This window comes from Thalassophryne amazonica, chromosome 19 (assembly GCF_902500255.1).
Source record: "Thalassophryne amazonica chromosome 19, fThaAma1.1, whole genome shotgun sequence".
In the NCBI taxonomy this organism is placed as follows: Eukaryota; Metazoa; Chordata; class Actinopteri; order Batrachoidiformes; family Batrachoididae; genus Thalassophryne; species Thalassophryne amazonica.
The window spans coordinates 39958293-39976428 of record NC_047121.1 but is presented as its reverse complement, the minus strand read 5'-3'; the positions used below and the strand labels follow the sequence as shown (position 1 = coordinate 39976428).

At 40.4% G+C, this 18136-nt stretch overlaps 1 protein-coding gene across 4 annotated transcripts in view; it reads left to right on the top strand.

The window, feature by feature from the left end:
• fndc3ba (fibronectin type III domain containing 3Ba) overlaps positions 1 to 18136 on the top strand; it is a 240241-nt gene that overhangs the window by 175290 nt on the left and 46815 nt on the right. For all 4 annotated transcript variants that reach the window (XM_034159781.1, XM_034159779.1, XM_034159780.1 and 1 more), the window contains 8 exons: positions 695 to 753; positions 5303 to 5454; positions 5542 to 5601; positions 7067 to 7205; positions 7614 to 7667; positions 9413 to 9537; positions 13656 to 13830; positions 14159 to 14245. In XM_034159781.1, coding sequence (XP_034015672.1) covers positions 695 to 753; positions 5303 to 5454; positions 5542 to 5601; positions 7067 to 7205; positions 7614 to 7667; positions 9413 to 9537; positions 13656 to 13830; positions 14159 to 14245 — 851 coding nt within the window. The remainder of the gene's footprint in view (positions 1 to 694; positions 754 to 5302; positions 5455 to 5541; positions 5602 to 7066; positions 7206 to 7613; positions 7668 to 9412; positions 9538 to 13655; positions 13831 to 14158; positions 14246 to 18136) is intronic.

Sequence of the window (18136 nt, the reverse complement as noted above, 5' to 3'; positions counted from 1 at the left end):
AACATCATGACATGTTGGCGTACTTGTAAGAAAAAGAAAACATTTTCCAGCATGTCTCTACAATAAACAGGGAAGCAATCCAAAGTGTATATTAATAAGCTGACTATTTGTTATTATGTGGTACTTATGAAATGACATTACTATTGTTTGGAAAACACATTTATCGTGCGTGCATGCAGGGCATTGGTCCTCCAAATTCCTTTGATTTAAAATAAATTCTTGAACCTCTTTTGCTGTATTTTTTGGGCTATTTGCTTTGCACAGTTGAATAGTTGGACAAAATGTTCTCACAGGTAATATTAAGGATGATTACTGTATTTTTAGATCTGTGGTTCCTGACTTGGATAATAACCAGCCATAGATTGTAGTTATCACAATAACATGTCTTAGGAGAACTAGAAAAAAAAACCTTTGCATATTCCCCCCTCGGAGCTCTGCTGCCATTTTTACATCTTATTGACATCTGTTTGATAATGTAAGATTATGGATGAGTTTTGTTTGTTTGTTTATAGTTTTCTTTTTACTTATTGCACAAGTCAGGAATGGGGGAATTGTGCGCAGAGCTCTCGGTCAGCCAACAAATGCCTCTTTTTCTTGTGTCCGTCCAGCCGTGCCAGTCTTTGTTTAGCTTACAAAAAACAAAAAAAACTTAATTTGATAATAAGCATCTGTCTTTGTCTTGCTTTGTCTTCAGATCATGACTCAGAGGGGAAGCGTGTTCAGGACATGCTGTCTACAATTGACAAACCACAGGTTGGTGTGATACCTCTACCCACCGCTGCACACACATGCACTCTCACCAAACACAGACATAACCACTTTCATCAATCATCTCCTTGTCTGATGCAGTCATAGCTGGCAGCTACATTTTGATGTCTTTACCAGATTTATGTGCAGCGTGTGGAGTCACTCTCTGCTGTTGCCCAAGCTGGCCACATGAGGGCAGCATCTGCTCACCCACTTCACTAGCGCCATGCCTTTATCATGTGCAAACAATTTTTAGCTTCTTTTTTTTTCTTCTACACAAGGAAAGTAGATAAACGGCCATAGTCTACAAAGGCATGGGTTTGTAGACAAGAACTCTTTTCTGTTTCAAGCACTTTGGTCCTCAACCTCAGCAAATGGGCTGTTTTATATCTGTTTGACTATAAGGACATGATAGGCTGAGGCAAAAAAAAAAAAAGAAAAAACAAACAAAAAAGGAGTTAGTGTAGAATTTAAAGCCCGTCTGGATACTGGAGGTTGATTGTGGCTGCTCTGATCACCTCAGATGACTGCTACATAAGGCTGGAATAGAGAAGAGCAGTAAGTTTTTGTAGTTGCTCCTGCAACAATAAACAACGCTCACTGAGGCTGAGGGTTTCATTTAATTAAATGTTCACAATACCGTCTTGTTCTCTTGGCAGTTTATATACTTTCATGGTGATAAACTGCAGTGAGTTCAGCCAGACTGAGGTCTGAGAAGCACAGAGGGAACAATTCTCTCGAGCATAGCCTGTGCTATTTTGCTCTTTGAAAACAATGGTGCTAAAACTTTTATTACCCAAAATAAAAATATGGCCATCGGGTATTGCGAAGGCTTTGCATCCGTCTGTCCGTTCGTCTGTCTGTCCATCTGTCTGTGCTCAGCATCAGCCCAGTCCTATTACTGCCAGGGTCTTCAAATTCACAGGGAACATTCTTGGGACACAGACCTTGGACAAGTTCAAAGATGGCTAACCTTGACCTATTTTAAGAGGTCAAAAGGTCACATTGTTTCCTATTTATATGCTCTGAATCATGCAAATCCGTTTTTTTGTTTTTTTTGAGGGGGCGGGGGTTGACAGCCAATCAGAGTAGAGACGCACCGTGACGTCACTGGCTGGTCTCTCTCTCCCTGCTAATTCCACTGTGTGTCTGGATAAACCTAACGTCAGCGTGCATGCGCATCACACATGGCAGAATCCACTCCGCTGCGTTTCTGTGTAAATGTTTCCCATATATTATGTAGACGCTAGCAAGAATTAAACACTTCTAAAACTAAAAATGCTATTTTTCTAACCTAATAATGCACGTTGACTCGTGGACGTCCGCGTGCACATGAATCACATGCAGTCAAAGGTAACTTCCGGTCTTTTCAAAAACATATTTACCTTTTAAAAAGTAAATAAAATACTGTTTATGATTGATTGATTGATTGAGTTTATTCTGTAACATCAATATAAACACACAGAGGTGAATATATCAATGATACACGGATAACACAGTAAAGCATAAATGCTTATTTCTGTTGTGGTCCTTGCGAAATTATTACGTGACAAAATAGAGGGGCTTATTGAACATGTATAAATTGTAAATAAGACAATAGGCTCTTAATAATTAACGTAAATAACAATCAATGTAGGGTCTTTTATAGCTTTGTCATCGTATAGATGATCATTTCTGTAAGCTTTTGGTCATCACCTCTCCACACCTGAAACAGGTGATTGTTCTCACTTTCTGTCCCTTAAAGATCTTAAATGTAATTGTCTTGTCATCTTGCTGTCATGTGCTTGCTTTTCTCATGACCGGAGTGAAAATAAATCTGTGATTACTGTAAAATGTTCATTATGTTTTCACACAGTTATACACACAGCTTGTTGAACTGATGCTGAATGTTTGTTACCAGTACTGTGTTAAAATCTGATTACTTATTTATTTCGTTATTTAAGTATTCCTAACTTAGTGTGAATATGTTTATTACAGATATAAATATTGCGGTATTTGCATTTGCTTTCCTCATCTGCTGTTATGGTTTTAACTGTGAAAGTAAATGAAGAAGAATTCTATCGCAGCAGTTTTTACACAAACCCCACAAATCTTTGATATTTGTGCCTTTTTTCGATCAGTTTTCTTTTTTTCTTTGTCTTTGCACATCTGTCTGCTGCTGCATTTATTTCTGATCCCCTCATTAAGTTTGAAAGCACACCGCCGTGGCATTACATTCATGTTACCACATTTAATTTATTTAAGGCTGCTTCCACGCTGTGTGATTGTTCACCATCTCAGATGTTAAATTTCTGTGGTGAAACAAATTTTTCATTCTAAATGTTGGCCAGCTGACATGGTTGACTTGGCACTGTCAGCATGGCAAGCGGACAGACGCACACACAACCGATGGTGCTGCAGTCCTAAAAAACAGTCAGAAATCCTACAGCGCTGTCCCGGACAAATCCAAAGCCAATTCAGATCTCCAAGAAAAAACACCACAATTAAAGCAGCACATTTAGTCAACACTAGGCATGTGAATCTCATCACTGACAGTGATTCAATACGCATCTCGATACGCTACCAGCGATACGATACATATAGCGATACATGACGATACTGATGATACGATGCGATACTATTCACCCCTGTTCCTGATTTGATGTGATTTAATATGTATTTTATGGTGATTCAATTCCTCACGATATGATACGATGCGATTTGGTGCCATACGATATATCAATGTCATTATCGATTCCGCTTATCGATCTGATTCTTGATTGATTCCCTTATCAATATCTCTTTTGAATTTTCTGTGTACTAAAAGTAGGCTTTACAGGTTTTCTATGTCAACAGCATTTTATTGAGTCTTAAAGTAAATAAATATGAAATTGGTCACTGGATCCTTGATGTACATGATGGATCCTTGATCTCTGGATAGAAATAGAAATAAACAAAATATGTAGTTTGAATAAACTTAAATATATAAAGTGAATAGTAATTCTTACTGTTGTAATGTAATGTGTATCTTCATCACTCATGGTCTTGACAGCCAGGCACAGTGTGACCTGTCACCAATAGCTTCAAATATGCCTGTGAAGTGTCACTCTGTAGTATAACTCAAATGTTGTTTCCAGTCTCCATTAATAAAATGTACTGCAATGCCGTGGTACTTCTCCCAAAACCAATAATCAGCTTCATAGATGATGTTTTCTATCTTTAGTTATATACAGTGGATGTAAAACAAAAACAGAAAAACATAAGCAGTTCAAATATTTTTACCTGCATCACCAAAGAAAGAGCATGTTTAGCTATGTGCGTCTGACGATCTGTCCTTTTACTCAAAGTGTATGCCATATCTTGAGAAATACTTAATGTGCAAAGATGAAGCTCGGTAGACAAGGTCACCTCTTCAGACAAGTTTGATGTTGGGAGCATTTTGATTCTAATTATAGCCACCGAGGGCAGAGTCTCAAAAACATTGAGTACAAGAAATCTTGTATATTATAGTTCCAGAGGAGATTTAAAGAGGTCAGGGAACAGTGAGTCCATGAATACACACATGCACACAGACTGAGCACTGTGCCGTGCTTCACTGCCTGCTCCGGTCAATGAAAGTGCTCTGCTCCAAAACCGAAAACAGTCTGCATTGTATTTTAATTTTAGCCTCTAATTGTAACTTGCCATCAAAGCGACTACTCAGCCAAATCCACATTGAAGCAGAAATGAATTATTTCAAGATGCAGTAACAAAATAAAAAACCAAAGCTCTCTGTAAAATTAAATATGCTCCCATTATTCACTTTTGTGAATCATGATGTGTCACAACATCACACACGTTTGGATCCTTTTCCAAAACCTTCCAGCAGGTTACAGCATCCTGCAATGGAACTATTATCACAGATTGCACACTTGCATTCAGGGTGACAGAGAATGTGCATGAAAATAAGGAGGCTTGGTGTAACAGTGACAGACACAGAAGGACAGAAGAAAGCAGGTTTTTATCTAATCTGATAAAGTGTAAAAATTATTATGACCAAAAAAAAACAAACCACAGTGAAATGGCAAATTATTTGCTTTGCCTTATCTTGTTTGTCTTTCAGTGTCTCTTTCTCACAGACAGTCTGGGTACGATTGTGGTTAGCAGTGTCCTTAAGGCACTTTTGCCGTGTGTTTTGTGGATATAAAGTCTGAAATACAACAGACTGTTAAACCATGTTCAGTTGGCTCAGCCACCACGTGCCACAACTAAAACTCCCACAAACATGTACACGCACACACGTACACACACAGACTCAGGCACACAGACGAGTTGGCTAATTTTGTGTACATGTTCATTTTCAATCGTTTTATCTGTTCCGTGAAATTGGTGATGCACTCTTAAAATTACACATTCACAAACAACTCAACAGACACATGAGGAGAAACTGAAAGAGACTGAAAATTGTCATCTACTTTAAAAAATAATTAACTATACCGTAATACAAACAGAATACAAAACACAAATCAATTACTGACCAGACGTCACAATGCACATGGTTATCCTCTGGGTTTGTTAATTATGGTGTCTCTTCAAGGTGTCCAACGTGCAGGCACGGGCCGCTCAGCTCTCCTGGGTGCCCCCGGCGGGTCTGGTAAACAGGCACAGTAACGGCATACCTGTGTCCTGCTCCTACGAGGTCTCGCTCTCAGATAAGGGCCGAGATGGAAAGTACCGCCTCATATACAGGTAGGCAACACACTGCAGGGTAAAGGAAACTGCAAACACCATTTTACGACACATTTGTGGGACTTTTTCATGTTTTGTGTGTTTCAGTGGAGAAGAATTGGAGTACCATCTGAAAGACCTAAGGCCAGCGACAGACTACCACGTACGGTAAGGTCTTGCACACATGTTTTTATGTTGCTGTTCCATATTGTGTCTAGGAAACTCTAAAGTGCTCTAAACTACTTAAAGAATTATGAAATATAAATTTACATGAATAAATAGAGTAAAAGGTCGTAGATCTGAGGTCATGCTCAAGTCAAAGGTCATCATTTGTTATCTGCAGCAATATCGTCTAAACGCAAAGAGCAGTTTAATCAAACTTGGTGAATAAACTCAGTTTACCATTGCCTTACAACACAGATCATGTCAAGGCTATAGGTCTCAGGTCAAGGTCAAATCATAGATCATTGATGACTGTCTGCAACAATATCTTCAAAATGCAAAAAAGCAGTTTCCGTCATAAAAATAATCAGTGGCCAACATTTACAACACATTAATAACCATATTTTGGGAACTCGATGAGATATTGAAATGTGGATTTTATGTATAGGCTTGTCATCTCCAGGAGCTAACAAATCTATCACATCTATGATGTCAACCAAAGTGAAAAAAAATATTGCTGGTGGTGGTTAGGCTCTGCGGTCTGAACGTCTTGATGTTGCTATGGACAGACAAATCAACTGTCATCAAACATCCATCCATTTTCTATACCGGCTTACTCCATTTAAGGGTCATGGGGGGCTGGAGCCTATCCCAGCACTCATAGGGCGTGAGGCAGAGTGCACCATGGACAGAACACCAGTCTATCACAGGGTTACATACAGACAGACAAACACAGTCACACCCGCACACACACCTACTGGCAATTTAAAGTTTGCAATTCACCTAACCTGCATGTCTTTGGATGTGGGAGGAAGCCAGAGGGAACACACGCAATCATGGAGAGAACATGCAAACGCCACACAGAAAGACCACAGGTGGGAGTCATCAGACATCTCATCTCATCTTTAACCACTTATCCGGGATTGGGTTGTGGGAGCAACAGCTCCAAACTTCCCTTTCCTGGGCCACATTAACCACCTCTGACTGGGGCATACTGAGGTGTTCCCCGGCCAGTGTGGAGATATAATCTATCCACCTAGTCCTGGGTCTTTCCTAGAGTCTTTTCCCTGATGGACGTGCCTGGAACACCTCCCTAAGGAGATGTTCCAGGCACGCTACCAGTTAGATCTGGTGGGCCTCACCTCCACGCACAGCCTCAGCTCCGGAGCCACTCTCCTTGATAGTAATAATGTTTATTAATTCATCATGTTGTGTTTATTGAATTAGCTCAGAGCATGTTAGCATTCAAATATTGTGTGGTGGACACATTTTTGGTTTAACTATCAGTGCAGAATGTTTAAAGCAGCAACACTCATTTCAAACATTTTGGGTCTTTTATGTTCCATCAAATGTCTGTATTCTGTGTGTGTGTGTGTGTGTGTGTGTGTGTGTGTGTGTGTGTGTGTGTGTGTGTGTGTGTGTGTGTGTGTGTGTGTGTGTGTGTGTGTGTGTGTGTGTGTGTGGGTTTCAGGGTGTCGGCATTGTACAACTCAGTAAGAGGTTCGTGTTCCGAGGCTGGCTCGTTCACCACGCACTGCAGCGTCCCCGACGTCCCCTTACCTCCGAAACTCTCCCATCGCACCAAGAGCTCCCTCACCCTCCAGTGGAAGGTACATGCCCTGACAATTGCATTTTCAGGCGCTCTTTTTTTTATGTCGCAAACATTTTCAGATCTAAACATAACACAGGATTTCATTTTTTCAGATGTTGTAATTATTTCTAAATCGTTGCATCATAAGACAATCTCCACCCAGGCAGACTTCTTTATCGCTTTTGTGCTCTGTGTCAACCTTCTATGTCACACGCATGTCAAAGTTACACGTCATATCTCCGTTGTGACCTTTTCTGCACTTTTTATTCACTCCCTCTTTGACTGAAGGAGAGATCAGTCACACAGACGTGATGTGAAGTTAATCTTGTGAACACCGCAGGTATTTTGTCCGTCTCAGTCTTTTATCCTTGGCTCATCTCTCTACCTCTGTCTTGTCTCTTGTCCGTCTCACTCCATTTGTCCTCAGCCCCCAGGCGACAATGGATCCAAAATTACAAATTACCTGCTCGAGTGGGATGAGGTAAGTCTGTCTGTTGTTCTTGATGCCTGTCTGTCACTCTTCCCAACATTCAGCTCCGCTGGCTCTGAGCCATGTTTAGCATTTGCTTCCTTTCTTCCCTGTTTTTCCGTTAAGCTTTAAGGCTTGGGGAATGATGCATTAAAATAATGGAAATTATCCAGCGCACATTCTGTCATTGCCTTGAAAGCCTGCATTAATAAAATACTGAATTTCAAGTAAAACTCTGCAGGGAGGCAGCAGAGTGGCTTCAGACTGCTGAAAGGTCAGCGGGTTCAGTCCCTGATTGTAGCTGAGTGTGGAATGGAGAGTGTCTGTCAACTATTAAGCTTTTTCTGTATGTTGGACACACAAATGCCACTGTTATGAAGAAGTTTCCCAAATCTTGACAAATTGAATAAACTGCAGCTGCTGCAGATGCTGCATGTAGATGTTGATATTAGTGTAAATGACCGGCTTGAATAAAACAATTTAACATTCTGTCATCAGTGATTAACCAGTAGTTTTCCAGTATTTACTCAAAACAAATTTTAACACAATGTTGCAATAGGAAAATTCTGTTGCGATTATGTATAAATCACCATCGCATCATAAATCTAACAAAAGGTTTTTGTTTTTCAGGAAGGTGAAAACCTCACTTTCACACTCCTGAGTTGGTGGTTTTGGTTTGCAAATTTTTTTTTTTTCTCAAAAGAAAAAAAAAATTAAGTTTGACAGTAGTCATAATAATATCTTTCATTTCATGGTGCTTTACAATGGTGACTATACATAAAAATACATTGGGTTAAAAGCATCACACAATAAAAATGATGTCATAAAAAGATGAATATTATAACCAAATATACAGTACACATAATGAAAACATAAAGTATTTCTTTAAATCAGGTTAAAACAAACAATTATAGACTACAGCAAAGAAGTGTGTCTTGAGACTGGATTTAAAGCTCAATAGAAGTTGGCCTTCTCACCTTCAGTGGCAGGTTACTACACAAGATTGGAGCTCAATATTAAAAGGGGCTACATCCTGCTGACAAAGTTTGTATCTTCAGAGCGCAGGCCATGAAATGGAACATAAGGCTTCATATGTTCCACACGATAAGGGGGTGCACAACACTCCATCTTTGACAAGAGATATTTATGCTTACCTTTTTGAAATCCTGGTTGGATTGAGATGGCTGTGGCTTCATTGGTGGAGCCAGTTACCATTAACAGAATGGTTGATGGTTGGTTTCTCACTTGTGTGTCCATATTTCCTTGAGGAAGGAGAAAGAGAGAAGCTTAAAGCTTCTGGGGTGAGTGGATGTGATGCATCGATGTCCAGCCGTCTGAGAATGTGTTGCACAACGGCAGGATCACCATCAATACTGTCTCTAGAAGTAAAAGCACGACTTCCGCTTCTATTGACAGAATCCATTAACTGAAGCATCGGTCAATCAAACCTTATGTCAGCGTGTCCTTGAGCAAGACACTAAACCCCAGTGAGTAGGTCAACATCATTATTGTAGCTGTAATTTGCTTTGTCTAAAAGCATCTGTCAAATGCATAAGCGTAATTAACACGGTCACACTGACTCAGCTTGTCGTTAAAAACCTTCAAGCTGATCTGTTTTTCACCCTGTTCTTTGTCTGTTCTTTTTTTTAAACAGATGTTTTTAGATTAATCTTATGTCCTTGTTTTTATCTCTATCGTTAATTTTTCACAATCAGTCTCTGATCACGTTCTGCTTTTACCAAATCTGTCTTCCGCAGGGAAAGAAGAACAGCGTTTTCAGAGAATGTTACTTCGGGAGCCAGAGACAATGTAAGCTGACGCGGCTGTTCCCAGCCTGCGTGTACACGTTCAGAGTGGCTGCGCACAACGACATAGGCACAAGGTATAAAATACACACCTGACAAATGTGCTCGTGAACACATGGCAGGGGCTGCTTGTCATTAAAGTGCTCACAGACGATGTTTTTGATATTACTCTAATGGACATTGCTCGTTCTCCACCTCTTTGAGCAGCAGTATAGTTTCAGGACAAATTATGTCGTATTGCAACACACAGACACACACTGTGCATCTTTCGCCACTGTAGTGCATCTCCTACATGAGTCCTATTTTTACCACTTTATTTTCCCTCCATTTCTTCATCTGGTCTGTATTATCATGATGCGGTGGCTGAAACACGGGTGTTTTTAATTTAAGGGCACAGGAGTGACTATGTTGGGACGGGTCTTGTAATGCATTGGCAGTGTGCAACGTATCCCTTATAAAAGTGTAATACGAGGTCTGTCCATAAAGTATAGGTCCTTTTTATTTTTTTCAAAAACTATATGGATTTCATTCATATGTTTTTACGTCAGACACGCTTGAACCCTCGTGCGCATGCGTGAGTTTTTCCACACCTGTCGGTGACGTCATTCGCCTGTGAGCACTCCTTGTGGGAGGAGTCGTCCAGCCCCTCGTCGGAATTCCTTTGTCTGAGAAGTTGCTGAGAGACTGGCGCTTTGTTTGATCAAAATTTTTTCTAAACCTGTGAGACACATCGAAGTGGACACGGTTCGAAAAATTAAGCTGGTTTTTGGTGAGAGAACAGAGAAGTTTCAGAAGAAGTCGGTTTCAGCATTTTATCTGGATATTCCACTGTTAAAGGAGATTTTTTTAATGAAAGACGTGCGGACGGATTGCAGCGTCAGGACGCAGCCGGTGCGGTGCGGCGGCACAGGAAAAACACCTCCGTGTTGATAACCATTTGTAAAATCCAGGCGGCTTTTGATGGCTTTCAGTGGAGTGAGTATATGAGAAATTGTTTAACAGCTGGACATGTTCCAACTTGTCCTTAAGGCTTCCAACGGAGGTGTTTTCTCTGTGGCGGAGCGTCGCGGCAGCTGCGAGCCGACGCTGCAATCCGCCCGCACGTCTTTCATTAAAAAAATCTCCTTTAACAGTGGAATATCTGGATAAAATGCTGAAACCGACTTCTTCTGAAACTTCTCTGTTCTCTCACGACGTCCTGGATCAATACAGCCCCCAAATGAACCCCCAATGAACAAATACTATACACCTAAACACCATGAACACACACCTAAACACACACTTTCACTGTCATGTCACCTTGATCATAGTACAAAATGCGGACCCAGCACCACGAGGGGGCGTCCTGATAACATTAAAGGCAATTACATATTTTGACGAAATTACAAGTTTAAATGACTATATATATATATATATATATATATATATATATATATATATATATATATATATATATATAAACATTATGAGGTTTATGTCACAGAAATCCTACTTTACAATCACACTGCAGTCATTGTTAAATTATTTCCTTTTGCATTTATAATAAACATTTGTATTTATTTAGTGTTTGTTTTTCTGGTTTCAAATAAGATATAAATAATCTACCAACCTTCAAAAAAATATACAAGTTTCCATGTTATTTTATTTTGTCTAAAAATAAATGTCTGAGGTTCCTTATGTTAAACAAGAAATTATCTAATCTGAAATAACAGGTGGTTTTAATTTACAGATGAAAGGTTTCTAAAGAACCATTTATTGATTTATTTACCTGTTTTAATTACAAGTGTTCTAAACTTTTTTTTAACAGTAATCAGAAATTTTGAGGTAACAACAACAAAAAAAACATTTCCAATGATTTTTCTTCAGAAAACTGCTCTATAAATGAGCAGTCCTGGCACACGTTAATGTTTTGTACAGATCAGTGGTTTCTGCACCAATCGGATTGGTCCAATCCATTTTGTAGAGATCAGTGGTTTCTGCCACGAGTCTTCTGTGTTTTGGCCCGACGCGTCGTTCCTATTGGACAATGCGAAGGTACGTCACAGCTCAGAGTGTCGAAAGTTGGCGCATCTCATCTCGACAGAACACCAGCTCTGTGTGGTATGCAGGAGATCACTTGACCGAGGGTCTATACGTTCAAATAATAATAAAAAAAAATAGTCATCACTCTTCACTCTTAGTCAGTCTCTTACAATGGTGCAGCGTAAATACACGAGCTTTCCAGGAGCACACGTCTCCTCCAGTGTGCACTTTTTTTGGGGGGGGACCCTGCCCCCTGTGATATATATATATATATATATATTTTTTTTTTTTTTTTTTTTTTTTTCTGGTGCCGGGTCTGACAACGGAAGCAAAAGCACACAAGCGGAAAAAAAGTTTTTGTGTCTCCAAAGTGTGTGTGTGAGTGAGAGAGAGAGAGAGAGAGAGGGGGGGGGGGGGGGTAATGTGTAACCACTGCTAGGATTCACACAGCAGCAAATTAAGGAGCTGAAATCCGTAGCTGTTGCATTTAAAGATTAACAAAAGTAAAGCACAGTTAATTAAGATAAAAGAAACGATTCCAACCTTGTATCAGTAGAAGAGCGGAGAGAAGTCCAGGCGCCGAGGACTCAATCCATTCACAGGGGTGGGAGCGGCCGCCTGCTCTTCCTGCAATCTGATTGGCCACCCTGTATGCTTCTCCATTGTCATTGGCTGTTGGTCATGTCAGTCATTGTGCTCGATGTAAGTCTCCGTTGTGTGATCAAACGGAAACAAAACTGAAACCTAGAATAAGACTGCGCCGTGTATGAAACACTACAGAACTTTTATTTTGACACAAATTCAGGAAGTGGCTCTGCAGCTGCGCCGATTAAATGCTGTAGCTTCACCGATCACGGATTTTCCTCGTGTTGACAGCAGCGCCCGGTTCGAGAACACTGTATATTTCCATAATCTCTATAAATATGGGCCGGCCGGCCCACGCACGTCTAAACGTGCAGCGGCCCACCGGGCACATGCCCAAAATCACGGATTACCAGGCCGAGCCTGTTCGATACCATCTGATCCAATTCTTTGTTTAATTTAAGGCATTCGTATTTTATAATAAATTAGGAAATGCCAAAATTGGCATTGCTTACCTTCAAAGACATATTTTGTGAAAGACCAGGGACCTTATTCTGGGTTTTACTTGTGTGTGTAGAACATTGGTGCTGCCTTTGCTCGCCTTGTGTTCACCACTGGGGGCAGCACCAGATGCAGTAGCAGAAAGCACAGTACAGAAGAATCCCATAAGAAGAAGCATTGTTAGCATAGCATAGCTTTCCCATTCTACGCTGGTATGGCATTATTACTAAATAGTGAACCGAATGTAAAGTTCAAAAGAGTGCATTTACGCGTTATATCACCACATTATTTTTGTAACTAACAAATTGGTTTTCCGCCATCTGGTTTGTCAGATTTCAGACATGTTTATGCCCTGTACTACCTCAGTCATGGTTCTGCTGCTTGCAAATTTCCATCCTCAACTGCTGTCTTGCAGCGTCCCCTGCACTTTGATTTTGTAGGCTGAGCTTGTGTCCTTTTCATAGTAATAATTCCTCCTTCTCAGTCAGCACCTCAACCTTTGCACTTTCAAAAATGCTGCTGTCTCCAGGTGTGCTGGGTTTGAAATTAATACACTACACCCTCTCCCTGCTCTGGTTTTACTTTTGCTCCTCTATCAAATAAGCAATGGTGGCCTTGTTGGTCACCATGCCGAGGCACTGGAAATGAAAAAAAACTCCCAAACAGGCTTATTTCAAGGTACATCTAACTTCAACTACAGGTGCTTTTAATTTAAATCATGCATGTGATGATAAGATTAGTCACTGCAACAAACCCAGACAAATGGCAGAGAGGTCTGTAGGTTATTGCATAAGTAAAACAAAAAGTGCTTTTTGGAATGATTTGGTGTATCAAATGTTAATCAGTTTATCCTCATTATGTGCCCTTTTAATTTGGAGACATGCAAGATTCTAACATTTGTTTTTTGTTTGTTTGTTTTTTATCTATCTGCCCATCTGTCTGTTAATTCACTCACTGCGTTTTACAGGGTACATGCCTTGGCTTTTCCAGAACCTAGGAAAAGCCAGAAAATGCATAGTCAATTTTTTGCTACCGCATTTTAAAGGCAGAGTAAATATATGAATACATGTTATATTCTATGTTTGTGCAGTGGCTTCAGTACAGACGTGATGTTTTGCACCACGGGCACGCTGCCCACACTGCCTCTTCCACCACGATTGGTCCGGGCAGGTGTTTCCTGGGTGACTCTGGAGTGGGGGCGTCCTGAGGGTAGTCCCAGTGAGGAGCAGCTTAAGTACACACTCGAGATCCAGGAGGACAACAGTGTAAGTCATAAACACATTTTGACACACTGACACGTAAACATTCATAATAGTAATCCTGCAGGATCTTTTACAATGCATTAAGTAGAACAATGCCTACTAGTGCATATACTTTGACAGAGATCTGTGTTTCTAGCCAGATGAGGGTTTTGCATGTACATACAACTCTCAGGAACATCTAAATGTACTTAAGCTCACATTGTAAAGTGAAGCCTTAATTTACTCACTCACTGGATGCTACGCCATGCGCTCTCTCACAGTACATGAATAATGCTCAGTAATGTCCACTGACATGTACAAATGCAAAACCGCAATACTGTGTGCCCCACAGGGAACAGAATTTCATCCAAAGTACACTGGAGAAAACTTGACCTGTACTGTACAAGGCCTGAAGAGGAGTACACAGTATAAATTCAGGGTAAGATTTGGTTGTGCTTGCCAAAGTTTGTTTGTGGTTACTCATATGTAACTGATTCTGTGTGTGTAGTTGTGGACTATTTTTGGTGAAGGAGTAATGTTGAACTGCACCTTTTCTTTTATGGTGATTTCTGTGTGAGTGTAGAACCAGTGCTTTCAATTATTTATGCTGTCGGAACAAAAGCGGGTCCTCCTCTGCAAATAATTATTTTTTTATGTTAACATCATTTTTGGCTAGAGTGAGTGATTTAAGATGTTCTCTATACTGTTCTTTGTAAAGTCCATAGGCAGCTGTACAATATGTGTCACAGTCAGAAACAGAATATTGACAGCAGAAAAAGATAGGAATTTACTGTTTACTGGTCCATGTTTAACCTTTTCTTTAAAGAGGGTGTATGAGCATGCTGCATAAGGGACATGCAGTTTATACAACTCTGTGTTAATTCAGAAGTATGGCACTCAGGATTAGGGGTATAATGGATAACAGGTTTTTTTTTTTAGTACCGACTCATTTTTCAGATCAGCAAAATAAGGGGAGTGTTAGACAGGGTGATGAGTGTGGAGTTGAAAATTTGGGGTGATGAAGAATGTCATCAGTGCATAAGCCCAACAGGTAGGTGGTGAAATGATGGAGAAAGAAGAGGAGGTGGTGGAGAATGTACCGAAACATGAAAGAGTGGTGATTGGAGCGGACTTCAGTGGGCATGTTGGCGAAGACAACAGAGGTGGTGAGGAAGTAATAGGTAGATATGGTATCAATTAGAGGAACGTAGAAGTGCAGATGGTGGTAGATTTTGCAAAAAGGATGGAAATAGCTTTCATAAACACTGGATGAGCACAGGGAGACATACAAAAGTGGAGGAAGGTGCACATTGGTGGAATATATTCTATGCAGAGGATGCAACATTAAAGAAATTGGAGACTGTAAAGTGGTAGCAGAGGGAGCGTAACTAGGCAGCATTCGATGGTGGTTTGCAGGATGCCTTTGGGTGTGAAGAAGTGATAGAGAGTGGGAGCTGAACCAAGGATCATAGGGTTGAAGCTGAAGGACGAAGACTGCTGAGTGAAATTCAGGGAGGAGGTGAGACTGCACTGGATGGAGGTGAAACAATTCTGGACAACTACTGCAGATGTGGTGAGGGAGACAGCCAGGAACATACTGACTGTGACATTTGGATAGAGGAAGGACACTTGGTGATGGAGTGAAGATGTACAGCAAAGTATAGGAAAAAAGAGAGCGGTAAGAAAGAACTGGGGAAGTTGGAGAGATGATGAAAGTAGGCATTTGTATAAGGTGAAAAGAATCGGCAAAGAAGGTGCAGTGCACACGCACTGTTCTGAATGAGATCAGTGCACACATTACTATGTCCTCAACTCCTGATGCTTTGGAGTCGTTCTTTCCATGCTTGGACTCTGACTTGCTTTGGGGCCTACATGAGGTTGTATTGAGTGGTCTGCTTTTAATGCACAACTCACAACATTCACTGAAACTCTGCATCGAGATTTACGCAGTTATTACCGTATTGTCTGGAGTATAAATTGTGTTTTGTTTTTTTTACACTAGTTCTAGAGGTCCTGTGATTTATAGTCTGGTGCGACTTATATACGGGGGGCAAAAAAAATCACGATTCACGACCACAAATTTTCTTTATACTTGAAATGAGAAACACAGCATTAAACTGCGTTTTGTTAAAAAAAAAAAAAAAAAAAAAACGAGAGAGGTGGACACTTCCTCACAGGACTTGATTAGTTTCAGTACATGTTTAAAACCGAGTTGGGTCACACTTAAAGCATTCTTTAAATGAGCTCTCGTCATGGCGTTATTATTTAGAGCTTGTCCTCACAAAGAACTGCGTTGTAAAAATGCACAGGAGCAGGCATTCGTGTCTGTGTGTGTGTGTGTGTGTGTGTGTGTGTGCGGTGCGCTGTTACAGCGCAAACGAACAGGTGTTCATACGTTCGTGTGTGTGTGTGTGTGTGTGTGTATGTGTGTGTGCATATGCTGTTACAGCACAAACAATCAGACATTCATACGTTGTGTGTGTGCGCGTGTGTGCATGCGTTGTTACGGCTCAAATGAAAAGACATTAATTTCCACAGCAACGTGAACAGTAAATGGATAATTTACAACTGAACTTACCATAAGTTTGTGTTGGACCACTCAGTCAGGTTGGGAAATGTTCCACAGAGAAGTAATCCACAAGAGGTCAGTGTTGTGCCCAAAAAGTACGTTTGGTAATCCACAGTTAAACAAGGAAGAGGAAAAGTCCTAAATAGCTGACTGAGCTCTGGAAAAGACTCAAACAAAAGAATCTGTCACCTGATCACAAAATGTGGTTATGGCGGGTCCGTAGCTGAGAAGATCCACGAATGGAGCCCATCCAGAGGGAGAAGCCATATGCAAGGTGAGCCCACCAGTCTGTGCCTTCAGCCGCCAAAAGAGGGCGTAGGGGAGGTGACGGGGCGACTGCTTCCCCACCATAGTGCAGGTTTATTAGACCCACTTATCACCCAGAGTTATGGTGTGGGGTAAATCTGTCCCAAGATGCTTTGCTACAGGAAGGAGACCTTGGAACCACCAGAATAAGATCATGGAAGAAAGAATGAAAGAAAGGAAGGAAGAAAGAAAGAAAAACATTCTTTGTTCTGAATAAATACCGTAACATGTTTTTTACTGGAACAACACTTTTCAATTAAGATTTTTTGTCTATTTGGAAGAAACCTTATTTGGACTTATCTGAAAGTACAGGGAGAGCTCTTTTAACCCGTTTATGCCCAGATTTTTTTTATAAGTGGAAGAAGTTGCATTAGTACCCGGGAGAGGAACCCGGGAGAGCTCACTTAAAGTGATTTTTTTTCTGGCCATGATCATTTGTGCACACGTTTTCCTTTAATGAGCCCACAAATTAAAACGTGCTCATGTTTTGCTGGCCGTGATAATTCGTGCGCACGTTTTAATGGCCGTGATAATTCATGCGCACATTTTCCTTTAATTGAGGCTTCAAATTAATAAAGCGTGCACACGTTTTCCTTTAATTGAGCCTTTGAATTAATAAAACGTTTTGCACGTTTTCCTTTAATTGAGCCCTCGAATTATAATAAAACGTGCACACGTTTTCCTTTCGTTCAGAATGACATTACCTAAATTGTCATCCTCACGATGGGGAGACAATAGCCAACAATTATGTGTCAAGACAGTATTGAGTGCACGTTTTACAAATTGTGGCCATGTTTAAGTAGATTGTGCCCTTGTTTTGCGCACAATATAAAAACGAGCACACAATATAATAAAATGTGCGCACAATATAAAATGTGCGCACATTCTCTCCGCATGCAAAACATTTTGCGATGACACTTTTGGACCAATGCGACTTATATTCCAGAAAATATGGTACTTTAACAATCTATTGTTAATCTACAGTTTATAGGCCATCTGAAACATGGGGGCGTCCGTAGAGATTAGGGATAATCTATGTTCCATTACACCACTACTCGGTATGGTAATTCGTAAATCTAAAAGCTTCAACAGTGACACTTTACATGACATCTTCACTTAGTCAAAGCAACATAAATGATTGAGACTTCATTGACTGAGTCAAGGGAAGTCAATAATAATAATAATAATATTTTTTTCACAGTGTGCATCCTGTGTCTCCTTTTTGTATTTGTTTGAGATCCTACATATTTTAAGGTGTACGTGCTCGCACTGACTCCACTCTGCCCCCCATTGTGCAGATAGACACAAACTGAATGTAATTTTCAAGCAGTGATGGAGGGACAAAGCATAAGACAAATGACATAAGACAAGTTGACTGAAAGTTGATTGAAGTGGAGTTAATAAGAGATGAGGGCAGAACTGATGGAGAGAAATGACCAGAAAGCAAGACGCTGC